Below are 18226 nucleotides of genomic sequence, written 5' to 3'. Positions count from 1 at the left end.
ACCATTTATAAGGGTGTGAAAACCTTCCCCTAGCATACGGGTTTTAAAGCCTTGAGGGGAAGCCCGAAAGTGAAAGCTCAAAGAGGACAACCGCTGGTAGCGGTAGATCTGGGTCATTACATCTAGTTCGTAAGTACAAAAAATGTATCAAGGTTCGAGTGATCCGTAGCATACAGCTCTTGATCCACTTGGTGTAATAGTTCAAACTTGAGATATGTGATCTCACAATTCACTCCTTCAGGGTCCAATGTGCTCGTCATTCTCCTCTCCAGTTGATGTAATTCACTCCCATTCGGGGCCTAACGTCCTCGTCGTTAATTAGTGAACTTAGGACTATTCCTCTCGTTCATATGTGGTGAAAATGACGTGGAAATAAAGAAATACCTACGTGTCCATGGAAATTAAATGCACTAGAGTTAGGAATCCTTTCAATAAAATCTTCATTCAATTTATCAACAGCCAATTGTAAGAGACCATCTCTCATTGAATTTATGCAGAAAGTAGCAATGGTTCTTTATTGATCGCCATTAATGCTTGACCTTTGAGTTTTCGTCTTTTCCGGAGCCTTCCATCCTTCCTTCAATGGCCGCAACGGTTCTTCAGATGCTTTTCTTTGTTCTAAAGCAACCAAGCTCCACCTAAATCACGAATCTTCTCAAAGCTCTGAAAGTGGAGAAACAAACAAGTCGTTTGCTCTACTTTTTCAATCTCCAAGCGTTTCAATGAAAACAACATGTGGAAATTTTGAGAAGATTGTTCTTACTAAGGTAGATGGTAGAAGTTGAAATTTCTTCCAAGATTGCGTGGTTTTGTTCTTTCTTTTTCTCTGGTTAGGGTTTTTAGTGCGTTGTCATTGCTGGAATCTCTGCTCTGCAGCTTGCGATTGAGGTTGCTTTCTCCTGTTTCTTCGATTGCGCGCTCGTAAGTCGTTGGTATGGATTTGCTTCGGTTTCTTGTAAATTATTGAAGCCTTTTCTTACCAATTTTGTTTACTATTCATCTGAGATTGGAACTGTGCTCTTGCAAGTTTAGTTTTGCTAAATTATCGTGCGCTTGACTGTCGAGAGATGAAATTGTGGTTATTGAGTTGTTTGGTTTGTAGTAGTTGAGTTTTGGATTGATGATACCTTTCCATGTTCTGTGAATTTGGACTCCTTGTTATGATTGAGTTCATTGTCATGTTCATAGTTGAGTGGTGATTAGAGGAAAATTACGTGATTATCAGCTGAATTGGCTTAGAAGTAATAGTGACTATGAACTGCTTGAATACATGAAACAGAAATTGTTGTTTTATATTCCACTTTTAACTCTGTTCTTATTCATATTTCGTCAAAATTTTCACTTAATGTAAAGCTATTGGTGATTGAAAGTTCACTTGGGGAATGATTAAAGGTTCGTTGTCTGCAATGAAGTAAGATGTAGGGGATTTTAGTTTTCATGGCAATTCTATGTTGTTTTCCTTTCAATTTCTGAGCTCAATTGACATAGAAATCAGGCAGTGTAAAGAACTTACTCTTGTCAAACACGAATGTGTTGTAAGTTGTCAATTAAGAATATGTTCAAGCATCTCATGTATTGGCATTTATTAGTTCATAACTCTCATTTATTTGGTTCATCACCCTTTTGGTTTATCTTCCATTTTGATAGATGAATCATCTTAATTCATGTATGACATTAATGCTTGTATGCCTATATAAAGGATTGTCTAGGCTGGTTGAGAAGTATTGAGTTTGATTGAGTTTGAGTGTAATTTTTGTATTTGTTGAGTGACATTTTGGAGGAGTTTTGTTGAGAGACTTTGTAGTGCAAGAGTGTGAGATATACACTTTCTAAACACTTTGATTATTAAGATTGGTTGCTACCCGTGGATGTTGGGGAATTTCTTCTCTCCGAATCACATAAATTTTTGTGTCTCTTTGTTTAATTTCTGTTTGAGGGTGTGTGAATGCGATCGATTTTGCTTTCGCTTCCGTTACAACAATGAATGTTCCTCATATTAAATTCTCAATATTTTTGGATTCCCTTTACTCAACATGGCATATCAGACTAGAAGCATAGAATGAGTTCTTCTCTCTTTTACATAAATTCCTTGCCGTTTTCCTTAGATATCTTTGTACTTCGCCAATTGAACAATTGAATTATATATTACTGTATGTAGGATGACTTATGGCAAATGTTGGTGAAGATGAGCTTGAATGGATTGAAAGAGTGAAATCAGGAGGGAATGTTCCATTTCTTGGTGCAAATGCTGACCATTCAAATTGTTGGGGTTCTCCCCATGGGGACAAGTTCCTGGTGAGAGGTCCAGAGTATTTTTCAACTAAGGTGAAAGTTCCTGCAGGCGAAACGCTTCTAAAACCTCTCGGGTTCGACTGGATAAGGAGTTCTGCAAAGATTGGAGAGATATTGAACCATCCAAACAGTCGTGTTCAGAAGGCTATTGAGGATTCATTTCCTACAGGTCCAAGGCCTTTTATCTGGGCGTTTAATCTACAACTTCCAAGCAAAGAGAATTACAACATTGTTTCTTACTTTGCATCCACAGAGCCCATTACCAAAGGCTCCTTGATCGACCAGTTCCTTAAAGGTGACGACCACTTCAGAAACTCGAGGCTTAAAATGATTGCTGATATTATAAAAGGCCCTTGGATTGTGAAAAAGGCTGTTGGGGAGCAAGCGATCTGCGTGGTCGGGCGTATGCTTTCGTGTAAATACGTCGTAGGCGACAACTTTTTTGAAGTCGACATCGACATTGGATCGAATATTGTGGCGAAGGCCATGTTTCATTTGGTGTTTGGTTACTTCACAGCCATGACAGCTGATGTAGCGTTTCTGATTGAAGGTCAAACAAAATGTGAGCTTCCTGAACGAGTTCTCGGGTGTTTTAGATTCTCTGATCTGAATCCTGCTTCAGCTATGCCAATGGAGGCATCTATTTGGTTGGAGAGTGATGCTACCAGTCTGCAATCTTCTATGGCTACAGGGCTGTGGAAATCAGTTCGGTAAGGTATTTCTATTTACTCATTGATTATTGATTAAGATTTGTTGAGGTTAAATATATATTTTAATACTTAATGCTCCTGTCATTTATCATGATGTTTCTCATTGTTAGAACTTGTACTTAATTTGAGATCAGCTATATTTATCATTGTGGTCAAAGGTTTAATTCTCCATATTCTATATTTATTGTATTAAGAAAAGAAAATCGGTAAATTATTGAAGCAAGTAAAAAAAAAAAAAAAAAAAAAAAAGAAGAAGCTATTTTCTACCTTTGTCAACACCATCTAAAAAATGACTGGGATATATTGACATTCAAAAATTACTTGTAAAAATAACATCATGCAGTGAACAAAAGGAGTACGTATTCTTGTTGTACTAAAAAAATTCTTACAAACGAAAACGGAAAATGTTTTGGGCCTGATAATGGGCCGTTAGCCCAAACATTCTTGCAGCATGTTATGGGCCGTTGGGCCGAGGACAATCAATGCCGTTTGTGCTTTGGGCTTTGAGATTTGGAATTGGAAGATGAGATGTTTGGGCCTGAGTTAGCTTACTATGGGCCTGAGCTTTGTAGTAATGGACCCATTTGAAATGGGCCCTGTTTGGGACCATGATTTCAGCCCTGTGAAGCATGACATTGCACCTTACAGCCAAGTTATGGGCCGTCGGCCCAAGGACAGTCAAAGCCGTTTGGGCTTTGGAATTTGGAATCTGAATATGAGACTTTTGGGCCTGAGTTCTTGGAGCTTGATGAGTTGGGCCGTGGGGCCTTATGCTGGGCCTGGGCTTTATAGTTATGGAGGCATTTTAAATGGGCTCTGTTTGCGACCATGATTTCAGCCCTGTGCAGCATGACATTGCACCTTACTGCCAGGTTATGGGCCTGGGCCCAAGGACAAGAATTTGGAATTTGAAGATGAGTGTTTTGGGCCTGTATTGTTGGATCTTGATGTATTGGGCCGTGAGCCTTACGCTGGGCCTCCTGATGGACGTAACCCCCCAAATTATATCGATTTTCAAAGAATTCTTCAATTTTAATGAAATTTAATGCTATTTTTGTCTCATAATAAATTTAAACGAGATTTATCCACTAATTTTAACAAAAAAAGAGAAAAAAGTTGAAAAAAAAAATCTATCAAATGGTAGTACTGCTACTTAAATATTTATTTTTAAGTGTAGAAAATATTTCGTAATTTTTTTAATAACACCCATAAACTAAATTATTATTATTATTTTTTAAATACCCTTTATCTTTATAACAGTATTTTAAAGCTAAAAAAGTCTAAATATTATTTAAATTTTACTAATTTAAAGAAAAAATATTAAAAATAAATCATCATTTTAAATATATTTAAAGTCAAAAGTAAAAAAGCAAGTAATAAGTATAGGGATTCTTCGTTCTCGAGTTTTATAATTCGAGCGATTTCGAGGAATTTAAGATTATACAGTCGAAAGGGCATTCGACACCCTTCCCCCATTCCCGCCGAATTTCGTTTCTGCGTTCTGTTTCTCCGGCGAGTCGCGGCCTTGATCGGAAAACAATGCTCTTTCTCCGTACATTCACAACCAAACTCTCCGCCTGCTGACTGCTTACTATGGACGTAATTGTCTCCTCCGCCGTCGAAGAAATTTGCTCACAGGGTCAGAACGGACTCACTCTCCGCAATCTGTGGTCCAGGCTCGAACCCTCTCTCTCAGCTTCCGGCCTCGACCTCTCCAATGGTGTCAAGACTGCTGTCTGGACCCAACTCCGTAGCATCCCATCCTTGCAATTCGATGCTGGCAAGGTGACCTATGATGCTAAGGACCCATCTATCCGGTCTTTCGAAAACGCGGAAAGGTTGAATGTGAAGGTTATGGGCAAAGAGTATTTGAGGGATAACTTTGTAGGGCTCTACAATGTGCGATCAGCCAGTTCCAACATGTCCGCCCATCAGAGACGTGTCCTTGAGCGCCTCGCTATTGCTAGGTACGCTCTGTGTAGGCTTGATTTGGCTTATTCTGCAGCCTTCATTTGTCGTGCATGTATATGTGATTATGAATTTTGGTGTTTTTTTTATGAGATGTTCTGTTTATGTTTCCTGGGACTCATTTATGGATATCTACGATCAAACGTTTTGTTGTCATTTTAGGCCCATCCACTAAGGCAACAAGCTATGAAATATTTGAATTAGTTGTAACCGGTTATCTAGTACTCTAATTACCTAGGAAAAGTAATATCCAATACATAACTTGCAGAAAAAATGGAGTGACGCAAAACCAACTTGCTAAAGAATTTGGGATTGAAGGAAGAAACTTCTTTTATGTAGTGAAGAGCCTTGAGTGTCAAGGGTTAATTACGAGGCAATCTGCAGTTGTCCGAACTAAAGAAGCTGTAAATACTGGGGAGTTGAGAAATAGTCCAATTGTGAGTACCAATTTGATGTACTTGCACCGATATGCAAAGCATTTGGGCTGTCAACAGAAATTTTGGATTACTGTGGAAGAAAATAATATTGAGCAGCTTGGAGACCCAGTAGAAAGTGCCGCTGATGAAGATGGTATGCCTGTAAAATGCATCAAGGAAGACGTGTTTGTGAAGGATTATTTACCAAAAATGGAAGCTATATGTGATAAACTTGAAGCAGCCAATGGAAAGGTGAACTTTATTTATGTTTTGCAGCTCTATCAATGACTTGTGTACAGTGAACACATTTGATGATAGATATTATAGAAATTTTGGATTAGTCCTAATTGCATTATTACTTTTGTTGAAGGTTCTTGTTGTTTCTGATATTAAGAAGGATCTTGGTTATACTGGATCTTCTTCAGGGCATAAAGCTTGGAGAGAGGTTGGATTTTATTTGCACTTCCCTGCCGTTATGTTTTGATCTACCGGTTTTTTTGTTGTTAAATTCTTCTCGAGGCTCCAACTTCTAAAACTTTTTTATGTTGAAAATATGCTGCCAGGTCTGTAATAGATTGGAAAGGGCTCACATTATTGAGGTGTTTGAGGCTAAAGTGGACAATAAGGTAATCTTGGTATTTTTTTAAAGCATGTCTTTCTAACATTACAACGTCTTCCTTTTTTTGTTTTGAACATAAACTATTTTACAATTTTCTTTTAGTATCTATGTAACAATGTATCACTTTTCCAAGGATTTTATTGATGTTAATCTTATCTTCCCTAGCAAATTTTGTACATTTTTACCAATCGATATTATGTATGATATCCAAAACATACATGTTTAGGGGGGGATTCTTCACGTAGTTGTTTTGGGATCAGAAAATTTGCTATTTGAAAAGTTGCATAGAAAATCCCCTGTAGAAGTAGAAGCCCAAATACTGAAAATGAAGAATGAAAGAATTAACGAAACAAAACCACCAGAAATTCTTTCTTAAAAGGTATCCATCGAAGGTGGAGGGTGAAGTGGAGAGAGCATATTTTCAAATTTAATTATTTTTTTATTTATTATAGCCATATTGTCATTTGTACTTGTTGGAAATATTTCACGTTTTTCTTGAGGGATGCTCGTTTTTGATCAGATCATTTGGAGTTGTCATTTTAATGGCTTCTATCTCTCAAGATTTTCTTAATTTCCGTCTAGGTTTGATAATTCTGGATTAGAGGCCCCTTTTTTTATTGGACTCCTCCCATTCGACTGGGGTTTGAGGATCTTGATCAGATCATTTGGAATTGTCATTTTATTGGATTAGAGGCCATTATGTTCTATCATTGTATATTCTTTCATGTTTCTCAATAAAAGCTTGGTTTCACATACAAAATAATCAAACTGTGTTTTTCAACTGTGTTCTCTTTGTTGGACCTTGGTTTCACTCCTTTTCTCATTAATGTAATTGTTTTCCTTGGGAAAAAGTTATTGTCACTTGTTTTTCCTAACATTCTAACTCTGTAAAGTGGAATCTCATGTTTCATTAAATCTTTCTCGCATTTATGTTCTTTTCATTTGTAAACTGCTACCTTTACGTTTATTTCATTTGAATACAACTCTTTCGCCTTTTCACAGTTTGATTGTTGTCTACGTCTGCTAAAGAAGTTCTCTCCAAAGTGTTTTGAGACAAGTGCTCTTGGGGGAGATGATAGTTCTGGTTATAAACATCATATGAAATTTGGGAGGAAATGTCAAGTAACTGATCAACTCACTGAGCTTGCTATAGAGCATCAAATCTATGATATGATTGATGCTGCTGGCTTTGAGGGCATAACAGTGATGGAGGTGTGTTATTTACTTCTTGAATATTATAGGACTGCAATTTTTTGTTTTGTTTTTTTCTTTAGATTCATTGCCTTTTTATCAGGATATTGAAACATGAAAAAAACTTGAGATTTCATACGACAACGAGTCATTTTCTTCTGAATGTTATTAGCATGTTTCAACTTTTCTCTTCACTTCAGTAGTTCATCTCGTCATAAATTAGCATCAAATTTTACTTCATAATGTTGAGGCTTTGGAGATACATTTTTCGATACAGAAAGATGGCGTCAGTCTTGTAATATCATCGAGGCATAATCTTTGAAGGCAGAAACATAGAATCATTGCATTTGATCATAGCCAAGTCACAATGTCTAAACTGCATTTATTATTTTGCTCTCTATTGTTTGACTCACCTGTTAGATAATGAGTTCAATGTCTTCCCCGGGTTTGAACCCCCTGGTATTATTTTGATTTAGTCATTATGAAGTAAGAACTTTGTTTCCTTTCAGCCATTAATCCCATTGTTGTCTGTGGTGTGCAGGTTTGTAAGAGGCTTGGAATTGATCACAAAAGAAACTATGGCCGACTTGTCAATATGTTTACTAGATTTGGAATGCATCTTCAAGCTGAAACTCACAACAAATGCAATCTTTATCGAGTGTGGACACGTGGGAATTTCAAGCCTGAATATAATAGTCAATTTTTTCATAAATCAAAAGATGCAAATAATGAAATTGAAAATTGCATTAATCATACTTCCAGTGTAAATGATACTAAGAAGTTAGCTGAAACAACTTCTCAAAGTAGCTTTGCAAAGGCTGTAGACACAAATTTGAAAGTTGACAGTGCAAGTCGCAGAACAACAGGGGATGGAAAAATGAAAACTGAAGTTAATGATAAGCTGCATGGCGATCGTGAGACTGACCTCAGAGTTATCCATTTGCCACAAGAGTCAGTTTCTATGCCAACATGCTCCAATCCTGATGTAGAACCCTGTTCAGTGAATGCAGGCGTCGAAACAAACTCTGGATTAATAACACCTCCAGCGGCTCTGTTAAAATCATCAGTTTCTGTATCACATCAGAAGTATCCGTGTTTACCTCTTACTGTGGGTAGTGCTAGGAGGGAGCAAAGAATTCTTGAACGGCTACAGGTTTTCTCAATGATTTACATGTTAAATTTGCATTGCTTACTGTTTTAAATCTGTAATTAGAGAGAAATTGACCGATTTTACAATCTCACATCGTCTCTAAGTTCAATATGTCTGGACAATTTTCCAGATACGTACCAAACAGGTTTACGCTCTTTGTCTAAAATAGTATTCCCATATTTTTTCCCCTGTAGGATGAGAAGTTTGTTTTGAAAGGCGAGCTTTTTAGGTGGATTGTTGATCAGGAGACAGACAAAACCACAACAACAGATAGAAGAACTATTTTCCGAAGTATAAACAAATTGCAAAGTGAAGGACACTGTAAATGCATAGACATCAATGTTCCTGTTGTCACAAATTGTGGCCGTACTCGTATCACCCAGGTGATTTTGCATCCTTCTATTGAGACTTTATCTCCTCAACTTCTAAGTGAAATTCATGATAAAATGAGGTCATTTGAAGCCCAAAGTCGTGGTCATAACTCAAAAAAGGCGAAGAGGAAAGTGTTGCTTCCTGTATTAGAAGGTGTCCAAAGGACACAGCACTATATGGATCCTGACATTGCTGCAGTACGATCAGAAGCCATGCGTGCAAATGGATTTGTACTGGCAAAAATGATCCGTGCAAAGCTGCTTCATTGTTTTTTGTGGGATTACCTAAACTGTTCGGATGATTCTGGTGGTACTTCCTCATCTGAAAGATTTGTCCATGATCTGAAAAATCCTCACACTAGCTACAAGCCATTTTTATTAGAAGACGCAATTAAGTCGATCCCAGTTGAGCTTTTCCTTCAAGTTGTTGGGTCTACTAAAAAATTTGATGATATGTTGGATAAATGTAAGAGGGGTTTGTCACTTGCTGACCTTGCTCCTGAGGAGTACAAGCATATGATGGATGCTAATGGTACTGGAAGGCTCTCGGTGATTATTGATATTTTACGGCGTTTGAAGGTAAATTTCATGGTCACTTCTAATATATGAGTTCACGAGGTCAATAAGTTATTAATGAAATACTTGCACGTATTAAAATTTCAAGTTTATTGTAATTTACTTTAACAAAAAATTAGGAAATGCTATGTTTCAGATTTCAATAGCCCTTGTTCATAGGTATTGTAAGATTCATTGTCTGCACATTCGGTCTATGTTTTTTCTGTTAGAAACAAATATTTCATTAGTAATATGGAAGTACAAAAAGGGAGGAGCTCCCAAGCAACTGGATTACAAAAAATCCTTTCATTTTCATCATAAGATCTCTTAAGCCTCTGCGAAAGGAAAGAAAAAACCCTTTACAACAACCAAGAGCTGAAAAAACCCTTTACACCAACGAAAGGAAACAAATATTTCTTATTTTTGAAGGTTCTGTTGTTCCTCTCCATCCATATGTACCAAAGAAAAGCTCTGATCATACTAGAGGGACCCTCTCCTTTTGAAAGGGTGGCCTTCCAGGATAACATGGAAAGCAAAGGAAATTTTGGTGTGGAGAGGGGTCTGCCATCCAAAAGAAACAAGAATCCAATTTCAAAACTTGCTAGCAAATTCAAAAGATACGAATTAGGTTCCTGAATTTCTCATGCACTAGAAGCAGCAGCTAGGTGAGGTAGTGATACTCGGGAGCCTTTTGTGAATGGAATCATGAGTGTTGATGGAGTTACGGCTGAGGTTCCAGCAGAAAAACTAGATTTTCTTGTGATATTTGTCCTCCAAATTCTATCGTATAGATATTGAAGCTGTGTGCTTTCATTGGGAGGAGGATTATTGAATAAGTGCCTCATCGAGAAGCTTGTAGTATTTGTTAGCCATACCCATCTATCTTCAATGAAGGATAGGCCCTTTATCAATTTTACATACGGATTTAGCCTTGTCCATCTCAACAAATGTCAAGATAGCAATCTATGGGCCCTTGAAGCAGTTATCCTTGTCAACTGGCCAAGACTAAAGTCTGGAAACGTCCATCAATAATTATGGGAGGACAAATAGAAACTGCAAATGAGGGACTGGATAATATAACTAAAAAAAATTTATACATGATCAGTCAGAACCTTAAGAATTAAGAATAGAACATATGGAGTTATTACAAAATTTGTAACGATCGAGAAGCTCAAACCAATATTTTGAACAGAACTAAACACCATATTTTCTCAATGTTTCGATCCTTTCCTATCATGGAGAACCTATCTATCTTTGATAACCACATAGTCCATCTAGAAACGTAGCATACCAATTATCATACCTACCCTTTTCAGAAATGGTTAGAGCAAATCGCATTTCTGATTCTGATCTCTGCTATGCTGGTTGAAAGAAAAATATAATCCAAAATAGAGAATTGATTGTTCTTCAATCTTCTAAAGCTTTTATGCTATCGAGAATAGTACTTGGAACTTGTCATTTTCAGTTTGGGTTTGTTTATTTATTTTGTCTTGTTATTTATACTTCCTGTAGTTTGTTTTCAAAATTAGTTAATAAAGAATTTGAGCACATCTCTTGAATTGGTTTTTCTTTCTTGTCGTGATGTCTGTCTCCAAAATTAATGATTGATTTTCAATCCTCCAAAGCATCTTAATTATTAGTTTTTTCAAAATCTTTGTTTCTCTAATCTTTTTTCATGTTAGATGTTCTAATATTTTTATATTTCGTTGTAATTTTGAACTTGCATTTGTGTATGAAAACTGAATGTTGGTTTATAGGATCTATTACTCTGGTTGGTGTTAGATCATGAGACTCGTGATGCCGACAGTACAATATGATTTGTACTGAAACATCAAGCATGATGATTGTTTTTTTTTTGTTTGAATTCGAGCTGAAGTACCCTTACAAGTTTATTCCTTATTTCAGTTAGTTAGGTTTGTAGCTGCAAATACAGGCAATGTCAATGATTGTGGCCGTGCCACTTTAAAACATGCACTGGAGCTTAAACCTTACATTGAGGAACCTGTTTCAAAAGATGCTACTAGATCTTTGATGAATAAGTGTCTAGATCTTCGGCCAAGAATTAGGCATGACTTTACGCTGTCAAGTAGGCAAGCTGTCAATGAGTATTGGCAAACTTTTGAGTATTGCTATGCCACGGCTGATCCTAGATCTGCTCTGCTTGCATTTCCTGGGTCTGCTGTTCGCGAGGTAATTATTTAAACTTTTAGCAGCATGCCTATTAATAGTCATTTATAGTTCGAAATTAATGTAGTTTTCGGTTCTAATGATCCCATCACGTCAATGTTTTCTTTTTCTCATCAGGCATTTCTTTTCCGTTCATGGGCTTCAGTTCGGGTTATGACAGCCGAACAGCGTGCTGCACTCCTGGAGCTTGTGGCAAGGAGGGATCCAAGTGCAAAACTTTCATATAGAGAGTGTGACAAAATAGCAAAGGATCTTAATCTGACATTAGAACAGGTAATATTGTTATTTGTATATTCTAAATTACTCTTTTCAACGTCTGATTTCATGCTAAGAAAAAATACTACTTAAACCAAGCCTTGAAAATGGACAGCCGAAAGAAGAGACCTCCCCATAAAGTCTGCCAGCTAGTAAAGCCAATAATCTATGAAAAGCAACCACTTGCCAGACAATTTATAGAGCTGAGAAAGGCGAGAGATCTTAAGCAATGTCTAAAAAGTCAATTGGAAACAAACAAATTTTTGGGCAGCAAACAAATTTTGTAAAGGGACGATAGATTTTTCTATCTTTTCATCGATCCATGAAATGTCTGTTTCTTTTTCCTTTTATTTTTGTTTTATAAAAAAAATACTATCTTTTACTCAGCTCAGTAATGTTTCCTAGCTGGGCATTGTTTGTTGTACTTCCCAGTAAATTCTCAAAAGAACTAGCCTTTCTTTTACTCAATGTATTATTTTATTAAAGGTGTGCATTTCTCTCCTAAAATTTCACTTGCAGGTTCTACGTGTGTATTATGATAGGCGACAGGAACGTCTTAATAGCTTTGATGAAGGGACAGACAAGGAGTCTAGACAAAAAATTAAAGGCCATTCATTGAGGAGAAAAAGATTACCAAAAGAGAGGCCAGGGAAGCGTGCACGGTATGATGATGTCAGCAAGCAGTCGGATGAAGCAAGGGTCACCACGTTTCCTGAAACTTCTATTTCATCTGATGTTAAAGATAAACATTTGGCTGCTAATTCAGGAGAGCAGAACAATCCTTCGCAAGAAATTTTTGAGGATGGCGATCATCAAGAAACTGTAGAGGAATTTGTGTCTAAAGAGGAAGGCGAGGCACACTGTTCTGTTGCTTCTTCAATGACAAAGTCAACTCGTCAAAGAAGGTTTATATGGACTGATGAAACAGATAGGTAATAAGATGACAATGACTACCTGAGATATCAACATCAACAATGAATTATAAGCCTCAATTTTTCCAACTGCAGGCCTTAGAGATTAGTATGATATTAATATGATCTCCATGAAGGAAATTTTATTAACATTTACCTTGTCTGCCAATGCATGCTTTTGGTTCTTTTTTGGGTAAACACGTTCAATTGCTACAAGCTGTAAATTCATATTTTGTTATGAAATCCAAGCTAGTGAAGATAGCAGGAGTAACCGTGTGAAATGTTTTCTCTGAAGTATATGATAGGTTGTTGGAGGTTCTCTTCTGTACATATACGCATATGTGATTATATGATGACTTTCATAGCTTCATGTGAAGATACTCTTGAATTCTTAACGAGAAAGTGAAAAATGTTAAGTTACTTTTTAATATGATATCTTTTCTTACATGTATCTTTGCTTTTTTTGATTCTTTTGTTATCCTTTCAGGCAATTGATCATCCAATATGTCAGATACCGTGCATCTCGAGGTGCAAAATTTTCTCGAACAAATTGGTGTGCTATCTCTAACTTGCCAGCACCTCCAGGTACTTGTAAAAAAAGAATGGCATGGCTGAATGGCAGTCTAAGATTTAGAAAACTTGTAATGCGGCTTTGTAACATTCTTGGCAAGCATTACGTGAAGTACCTGGAAAAATCGAAGAACGCATCGGTTCATCAAGATGACCCCAAAGTCATCGCAACAAGTTCTAATGGGAATGCATCGGTTCATCAAGATGACCCCAAAGTGATCGCAACAAGTTCTAATGGGAAAGCTCTTAATGGGAATAGTGGCGACAGTGAACATTACAGTGAGTTGGATCTGCAGGAAGAGCAATGGGATGATTTTGATGATAAAGATGTAAAGATGGCCCTTGATGAGGTTCTTCATTACAAGAAAATGACAATGTTGGAGGACTCAAAACGAGTTGGATCTGTCTATGGTGACTTTTTGGATGCAAATGTGTGTGCCGAAGAGCATGTTTATCAACTTTTCCTTTTTCCCTTTTAGAATGGTACTAGGCCTAATTGTTTGTTTTGCCCTTGGTTGTCCAGGAATCTGGATTTACGTCTGCCACTCAGAGTGCAGACCTGGGAGGAGAGCAATGTCAATTTTCTAGGGGAAGATCAAAGTCAAGAAGCCTTCATCGGCGGTTGATGAAGATTTTGAATGGCAGGCATGTCAGCAAAGAAGTATTTGAATCATTGGCTGTTTCTAATGCTGTTGAGCTATTTAAGCTTGTTTTCTTGAGCACCTCAACTGCTCTAGAAGTACCTAATCTCCTTGCTGAAAATTTAAGGCGTTACTCAGAACATGATCTTTTTTCAGCTTTTAGCCACCTGAGAGAAAAGAAAATCATGGTGAGTCTTGTGCTCAAAATAATTAGATTTTCTTTTTTCCAATTTTTACTTTTTTCGTTACCTACTTTCTTTAACTTTTTTTTTTCTTTATCCAAAAAATCAAACGTGATATGTGAAAACCCATGTTCTTTGTCTGATTGTCTTGCTTCTTCAATGTATACTTCAGCCTTTTGTTCCATTGTGCTATTAATTCTCTTTAAATGATTTTGTTTGCGTCTTAAATAGCCATTATTTTGATTTTTTCCCTTATTTCTCCTATGGCACTCAATGTATTTGTACACCTTGATCATAAGCTTGTTGGCTAGATTGGAAGTTTCACCATGGCATTCTCTTTCAGATTGGAGGCAACAATAATGAACCTTTTGTGCTCTCACAAAGTTTTCTGCATAGCATTTCAAAGTCCCCGTTTCCAGCGAACACTGGAGAGAGAGCTTCCAAATTTTCTAAGTTTCTGCATGAAAAAGACAAAGATCTCGTGGAGAATGGGATTAATATTCCTTCTGATTTACAATGCGGAGATATTTTCCATTTGTTTGCTCTAGTTTCTTCAGGAGAGTTGTCTATTTCTTCTTGCTTGCCCAACGATGGCGTTGGAGAACCCGAAGACTTGAGAAGTTCAAAACGAAAAGTTGATAGCTGTGAACTGTGGGTGGACACTCGGGCTAAGAAGATGAAATTTGCACCAGCAGAGGGTGAAATTATTTCTCGTCGAGAAAAAGGTTTTCCTGGGATTTTGGTTTCTGTTTGTCGTACTACAATTTTAAGAACAGATGCCATGGAGCTGTCAGATAGTTGGAATTGTATTGAAGACCAACATTTTGGTGGGAATTATAGATTTCACGTTTCACCTACTCACAACAGTATTTCATTTGACAATGTGGAATCACTGTACGATACAGATGGGGTTGTATCTCTAGGAAATCGTGGTGAGTCAACTTGGCAAGCTATGACAGATTTTGCAGATCATTTGATGTCGGTAGGTTGTTGTCAAGAACAAATGAGTGTCATCTCTCCAGAGGTCTTTGGGTTGGTTTATTCTGCAATTCAGTTGGCTGGTGACCAGGGTTTAAGCATAGAGGAAGTTTCCCAGGTGGCTAATTTACAAGGTATAGATTCCATAATTTTTGCATGTTTTTAGCTATTTTCTTTACATGTGATTTCAATCCATGAAATGAGTTAATCTTTAGGATCAGTATTGTGTTGTTACTGAAAAGCCGTATCTTACGACTGAATTAGGAGACAAGCTGCCTCAACTTATCGTTGATGTTCTTCAAACATTCCAACGGGTGCTGAAGGTTAGTATGCCTTTCGTGGTAATTTGATTGCTTATAGTATTTGTTTTATTCTGTAATCATATTCCCATCTTAACGTTGGTTTATGTCCTGGCTTTATCCATTATATGGTTTTTTTGGGGTGGGGGGTAAGAAATGTGGGCTAATCATTAAACCAAGAACAGGGCAAAGTATCTTTTTTATGCTTTATAGGCATTAATCGATCTACAACTTATACACTCGAGCAGTGTTTCAGGCCTTGAGCGAGAGGGTAAAAGAAAAAACGACACCATACCACCACCTTGAGGGGCCATTTTTGTTTTAGAAAATCATTTCTAGTTGAAAAAAAGAAAGCATGAAAAGAAGCATTGACACTGATGGCTCAGTACGAATTTTCTATTATTACGTGTAGTGTAACATTGTACAACCTCTAGGCACTAACCTAATCGATTTCCTTGAGCTTAAAAGTTTTGGGCTAGCTTTTGTATTTTGTGGTGGGATGTAGAAAGTTAGGTTTGAAGTTGAGTTATTTTAATTTTGCATTTTGTACAGGTGAATTCATTTGACAGTACTCGAATTGTTGATGCTTTATATCGTCCCAAGTACTTTTTGACATCGATATCTGGTTCGAATCGAAACCGTGCTACTCCCTCATCAGTCGATATGCTTGGAAGAAGTAATGGCCAATTGGTTTTCCATCCAGAAAACTACAACATTGGGGAGAAGAATCCAGATAATCACATGTCTGTTGCTGCAAATTCCCAGATGGAAAATAAAATGGTTGTTGGTGAGGTGCACAAAGTAACGGTTCTCAATCTTCCTCCAGAAGTTGATGACAACACAAAGGAAAGTCAAACTAGCAGTATGCATCAACGCAATCCCAAGGAGAAAACCATTTTAAACACAACAGGGAATGAGAATGGATTGTTTTGCGCCTCTTCTGATGGTTTGAATATGCCAATACTCCCATGGATAAACGGAGACGGGACGACTAACAAAATTGTCTACAAGGGGCTTAGAAGGCGGATCTTAGGAATTGTAATGCAAAACCCAGGAATACTGGAGGTATGATTTTCTCATTTTCTGATCTTATATCTTTCAGCAACGATTTGTTGGAGGTATGAATCAAAACATCTAAGTTCTTTGCTTGGATGGAGACTGGAAAACTCTTTTGCTTTCACAAGTCAGATGGGCTAAAAGCACAATTCATGAGTGATTTGAAAAACGAGAATTTAGATGAACAATTTGGAACGAAGAGTGTCACCCGAATGTGGAATTGTATATATATGGATTATTTATGATCGACGGCTTTTCAAATGCTAATTGGGTATGTAAAGAAGATAAGAGATCGAACTTCGGATAATGAGTCTTAACCGCGCATTGCATGATTTTGAGAATAATGTTGTATTAGTTACTTATTAGGCTGTTCATCTCACATTTTGCATTATTTTGAAAATAATGAGTCTTCTTCTTGTTACCTTGTCATCCTTTCATGCTTGTTTCTGATAATGCTTCTTTTTTCGTTTTTTTTTTCCTATGCATTTTTTGTTAGGTTGCGATTATACGACGGATGAACGTCTTGAATCCCCAGGTATTCTAAAATTTCAAATATATTCCTTCAAAATTCCATCTGAACTCATGATTGCAATAAAAACACATGCGTATTCTTTTACAAAATGTGCCTGTTGAAGTTGATTAGTTTTCCAAATATATGATTGTGCGAAGTATTTATTGGCACCATCTCTCCTCTCAGAGTTGTAAGAAGCTGTTAGAGTTGATGATATTAGATAAGCACCTCATAGTGAGGAAGATGTATCAACGTACGTTCAGTGGCCCCCCTGGTATTCTTGGAACGCTCCTCGGCACGAGCCACAGAGACTCGAAGTTTGTTTGCCATGATCACTACTTTGCAAATCCCATGAGTACCTCGCTGCTGTAGGTAGCCATGCCCCCCATGCTCATTGCGCAGGTAACTTATATCTGATGCCCTTTCTTTTCCTGCACTCTCTGAAAATATTTGGCTTATTTTTGTTGGAATGAAATGCAATGTTCTTAACTCTTTTTTCCCATCAAATGTATCAGAAACCATGCACTTGCATTCCTGGTTGACATGTATTTTTTTCTAATGTATGATTTGCAATTTACAACCGTTCGACAAAAAGAACACGGTTAGAAACTTGTTGACGTAATCTATAACGATCCACAACGTCTCACCCTGCTTGTTTTTGGCTTTAAACTCTTGACGAATGTGCTCTCTCATAGGGTTGTCTATTGAAACTCTGCTGAAAAAAAGCACGCCATAGCATTGCTGGAAGCTCTGTGCGATTGGCGTTTACCCATTTTCGGCTGCTCGGAATCAGCAGGTGGCATTCATCACTCGGCTTTGCTTGTTTTTTGATTTTAACATGTTGGTGGTGATCTCTGCCCTCATTTGTTTTTGGCCGGGGTCCATTCTCCCATCCTCGTTTCCGTGGCTTTGTTCGAGTCTACCCCGAGCCCTCACCCTAAAGGATATATACTCACCTCTTGTAACCATGAGTTAGGAATACTAACAGAGATATGTTGGGAATATTTAGTGGTATATTTGTAATTAATAGACTGAGTTGGGGATTTGGGGAAGGTAGAATTTGAAGATATTAGCAGTTGTATCTTTGTAATTATTTGAGAAGCTTGTTAGGGCTAACTGTATGTATTTATTAATATAATCGTTATTCCCTTTGTTTTTCTTTCTTGAATTGCTCAGATTATTGTTGTTCATTATATAAATGTAAAGGAATTTTGCTTCTCCTTTTATGTTCTTGTTTGCACGTTTGATATGCGACGTGCTAGTGATGTAGATAGGAGAGTGTTTCATTTCACTGATCTTGAAAATCCGTATTATTGAGTAGAACAGGGAGAAAGGAAGTAACTTGTAATAGGAACTAAACGTGT

The 18226-nt window shown here is 37.2% G+C and overlaps 2 protein-coding genes across 7 annotated transcripts; both read left to right on the top strand.

Moving 5' to 3' along the window:
* Positions 1-446: 446 nt before the first annotated feature.
* On the top strand, positions 447-3166 carry LOC111439097 (protein ENHANCED DISEASE RESISTANCE 2-like). Of its 4 annotated transcripts, none has more exons than XM_023076820.1 (3): positions 447-767; positions 877-921; positions 2159-3166. In XM_023076820.1, exon 3 carries the CDS (start codon positions 2167-2169, stop codon positions 3004-3006), a length of 840 nt encoding a protein of 279 aa, XP_022932588.1. In that variant the 5' UTR covers positions 447-767; positions 877-921; positions 2159-2166; the 3' UTR covers positions 3007-3166. The 4 variants fall into 4 exon arrangements, with proteins under 4 accessions (XP_022932588.1, XP_022932586.1, XP_022932587.1 ...); XM_023076819.1 differs by having other exon boundaries at positions 448-767; positions 877-932; XM_023076818.1 differs by having other exon boundaries at positions 447-921.
* Positions 3167-4399: 1233 nt separating this feature from the next.
* LOC111439088 lies at positions 4400-18020 on the top strand. Of its 3 annotated transcripts, XM_023076805.1 has the most exons (19): positions 4400-4969; positions 5239-5638; positions 5757-5831; positions 5950-6012; positions 7008-7217; positions 7738-8349; positions 8541-9296; positions 11178-11462; positions 11577-11732; positions 12234-12646; positions 13113-13325; positions 13380-13626; positions 13719-14024; positions 14362-15130; positions 15261-15319; positions 15848-16360; positions 16848-16886; positions 17049-17264; positions 17559-18020. In XM_023076805.1, the coding sequence occupies exons 1-18, from the start codon at positions 4596-4598 to the stop codon at positions 17232-17234; spliced, it is 5676 nt and encodes a 1891-aa protein (XP_022932573.1). In that variant the 5' UTR covers positions 4400-4595; the 3' UTR covers positions 17235-17264; positions 17559-18020. The 3 variants fall into 3 exon arrangements, with proteins under 3 accessions (XP_022932573.1, XP_022932571.1, XP_022932572.1); XM_023076803.1 differs by having other exon boundaries at positions 13113-13626; XM_023076804.1 differs by lacking the exon at positions 17559-18020 and adding an exon at positions 17378-17551 and having other exon boundaries at positions 13113-13626.
* Positions 18021-18226: the final 206 nt, after the last annotated feature.

The sequence above is a fragment of the Cucurbita moschata genome, unplaced genomic scaffold, assembly GCF_002738365.1.
Source record: "Cucurbita moschata cultivar Rifu unplaced genomic scaffold, Cmos_1.0 Cmo_Scf00086, whole genome shotgun sequence".
Taxonomy (NCBI): Eukaryota; Viridiplantae; Streptophyta; class Magnoliopsida; order Cucurbitales; family Cucurbitaceae; genus Cucurbita; species Cucurbita moschata.
Note: the sequence above shows the minus strand (reverse complement) of the source record. Positions and strands in the feature narration are given on the sequence as shown.

Excerpts from the sequence above, each read along its gene's own strand:
- LOC111439097 (XM_023076820.1), top strand. The coding sequence starts at position 2,167 with ATGGCAAATGTTGGTGAAGATGAGCTTGAATGGATTGAAAGAGTGAAA.
- LOC111439088 (XM_023076803.1), top strand. The coding sequence starts at position 4,596 with ATGGACGTAATTGTCTCCTCCGCCGTCGAAGAAATTTGCTCACAGGGT. Across the intron at positions 8,350-8,540 it reads GAATTCTTGAACGGCTACAG|GATGAGAAGTTTGTTTTGAA; the intron begins GTTTTCTCAATG and ends TTTCCCCTGTAG. Across the intron at positions 11,463-11,576 it reads CTGGGTCTGCTGTTCGCGAG|GCATTTCTTTTCCGTTCATG; the intron begins GTAATTATTTAA and ends TTTTCTCATCAG.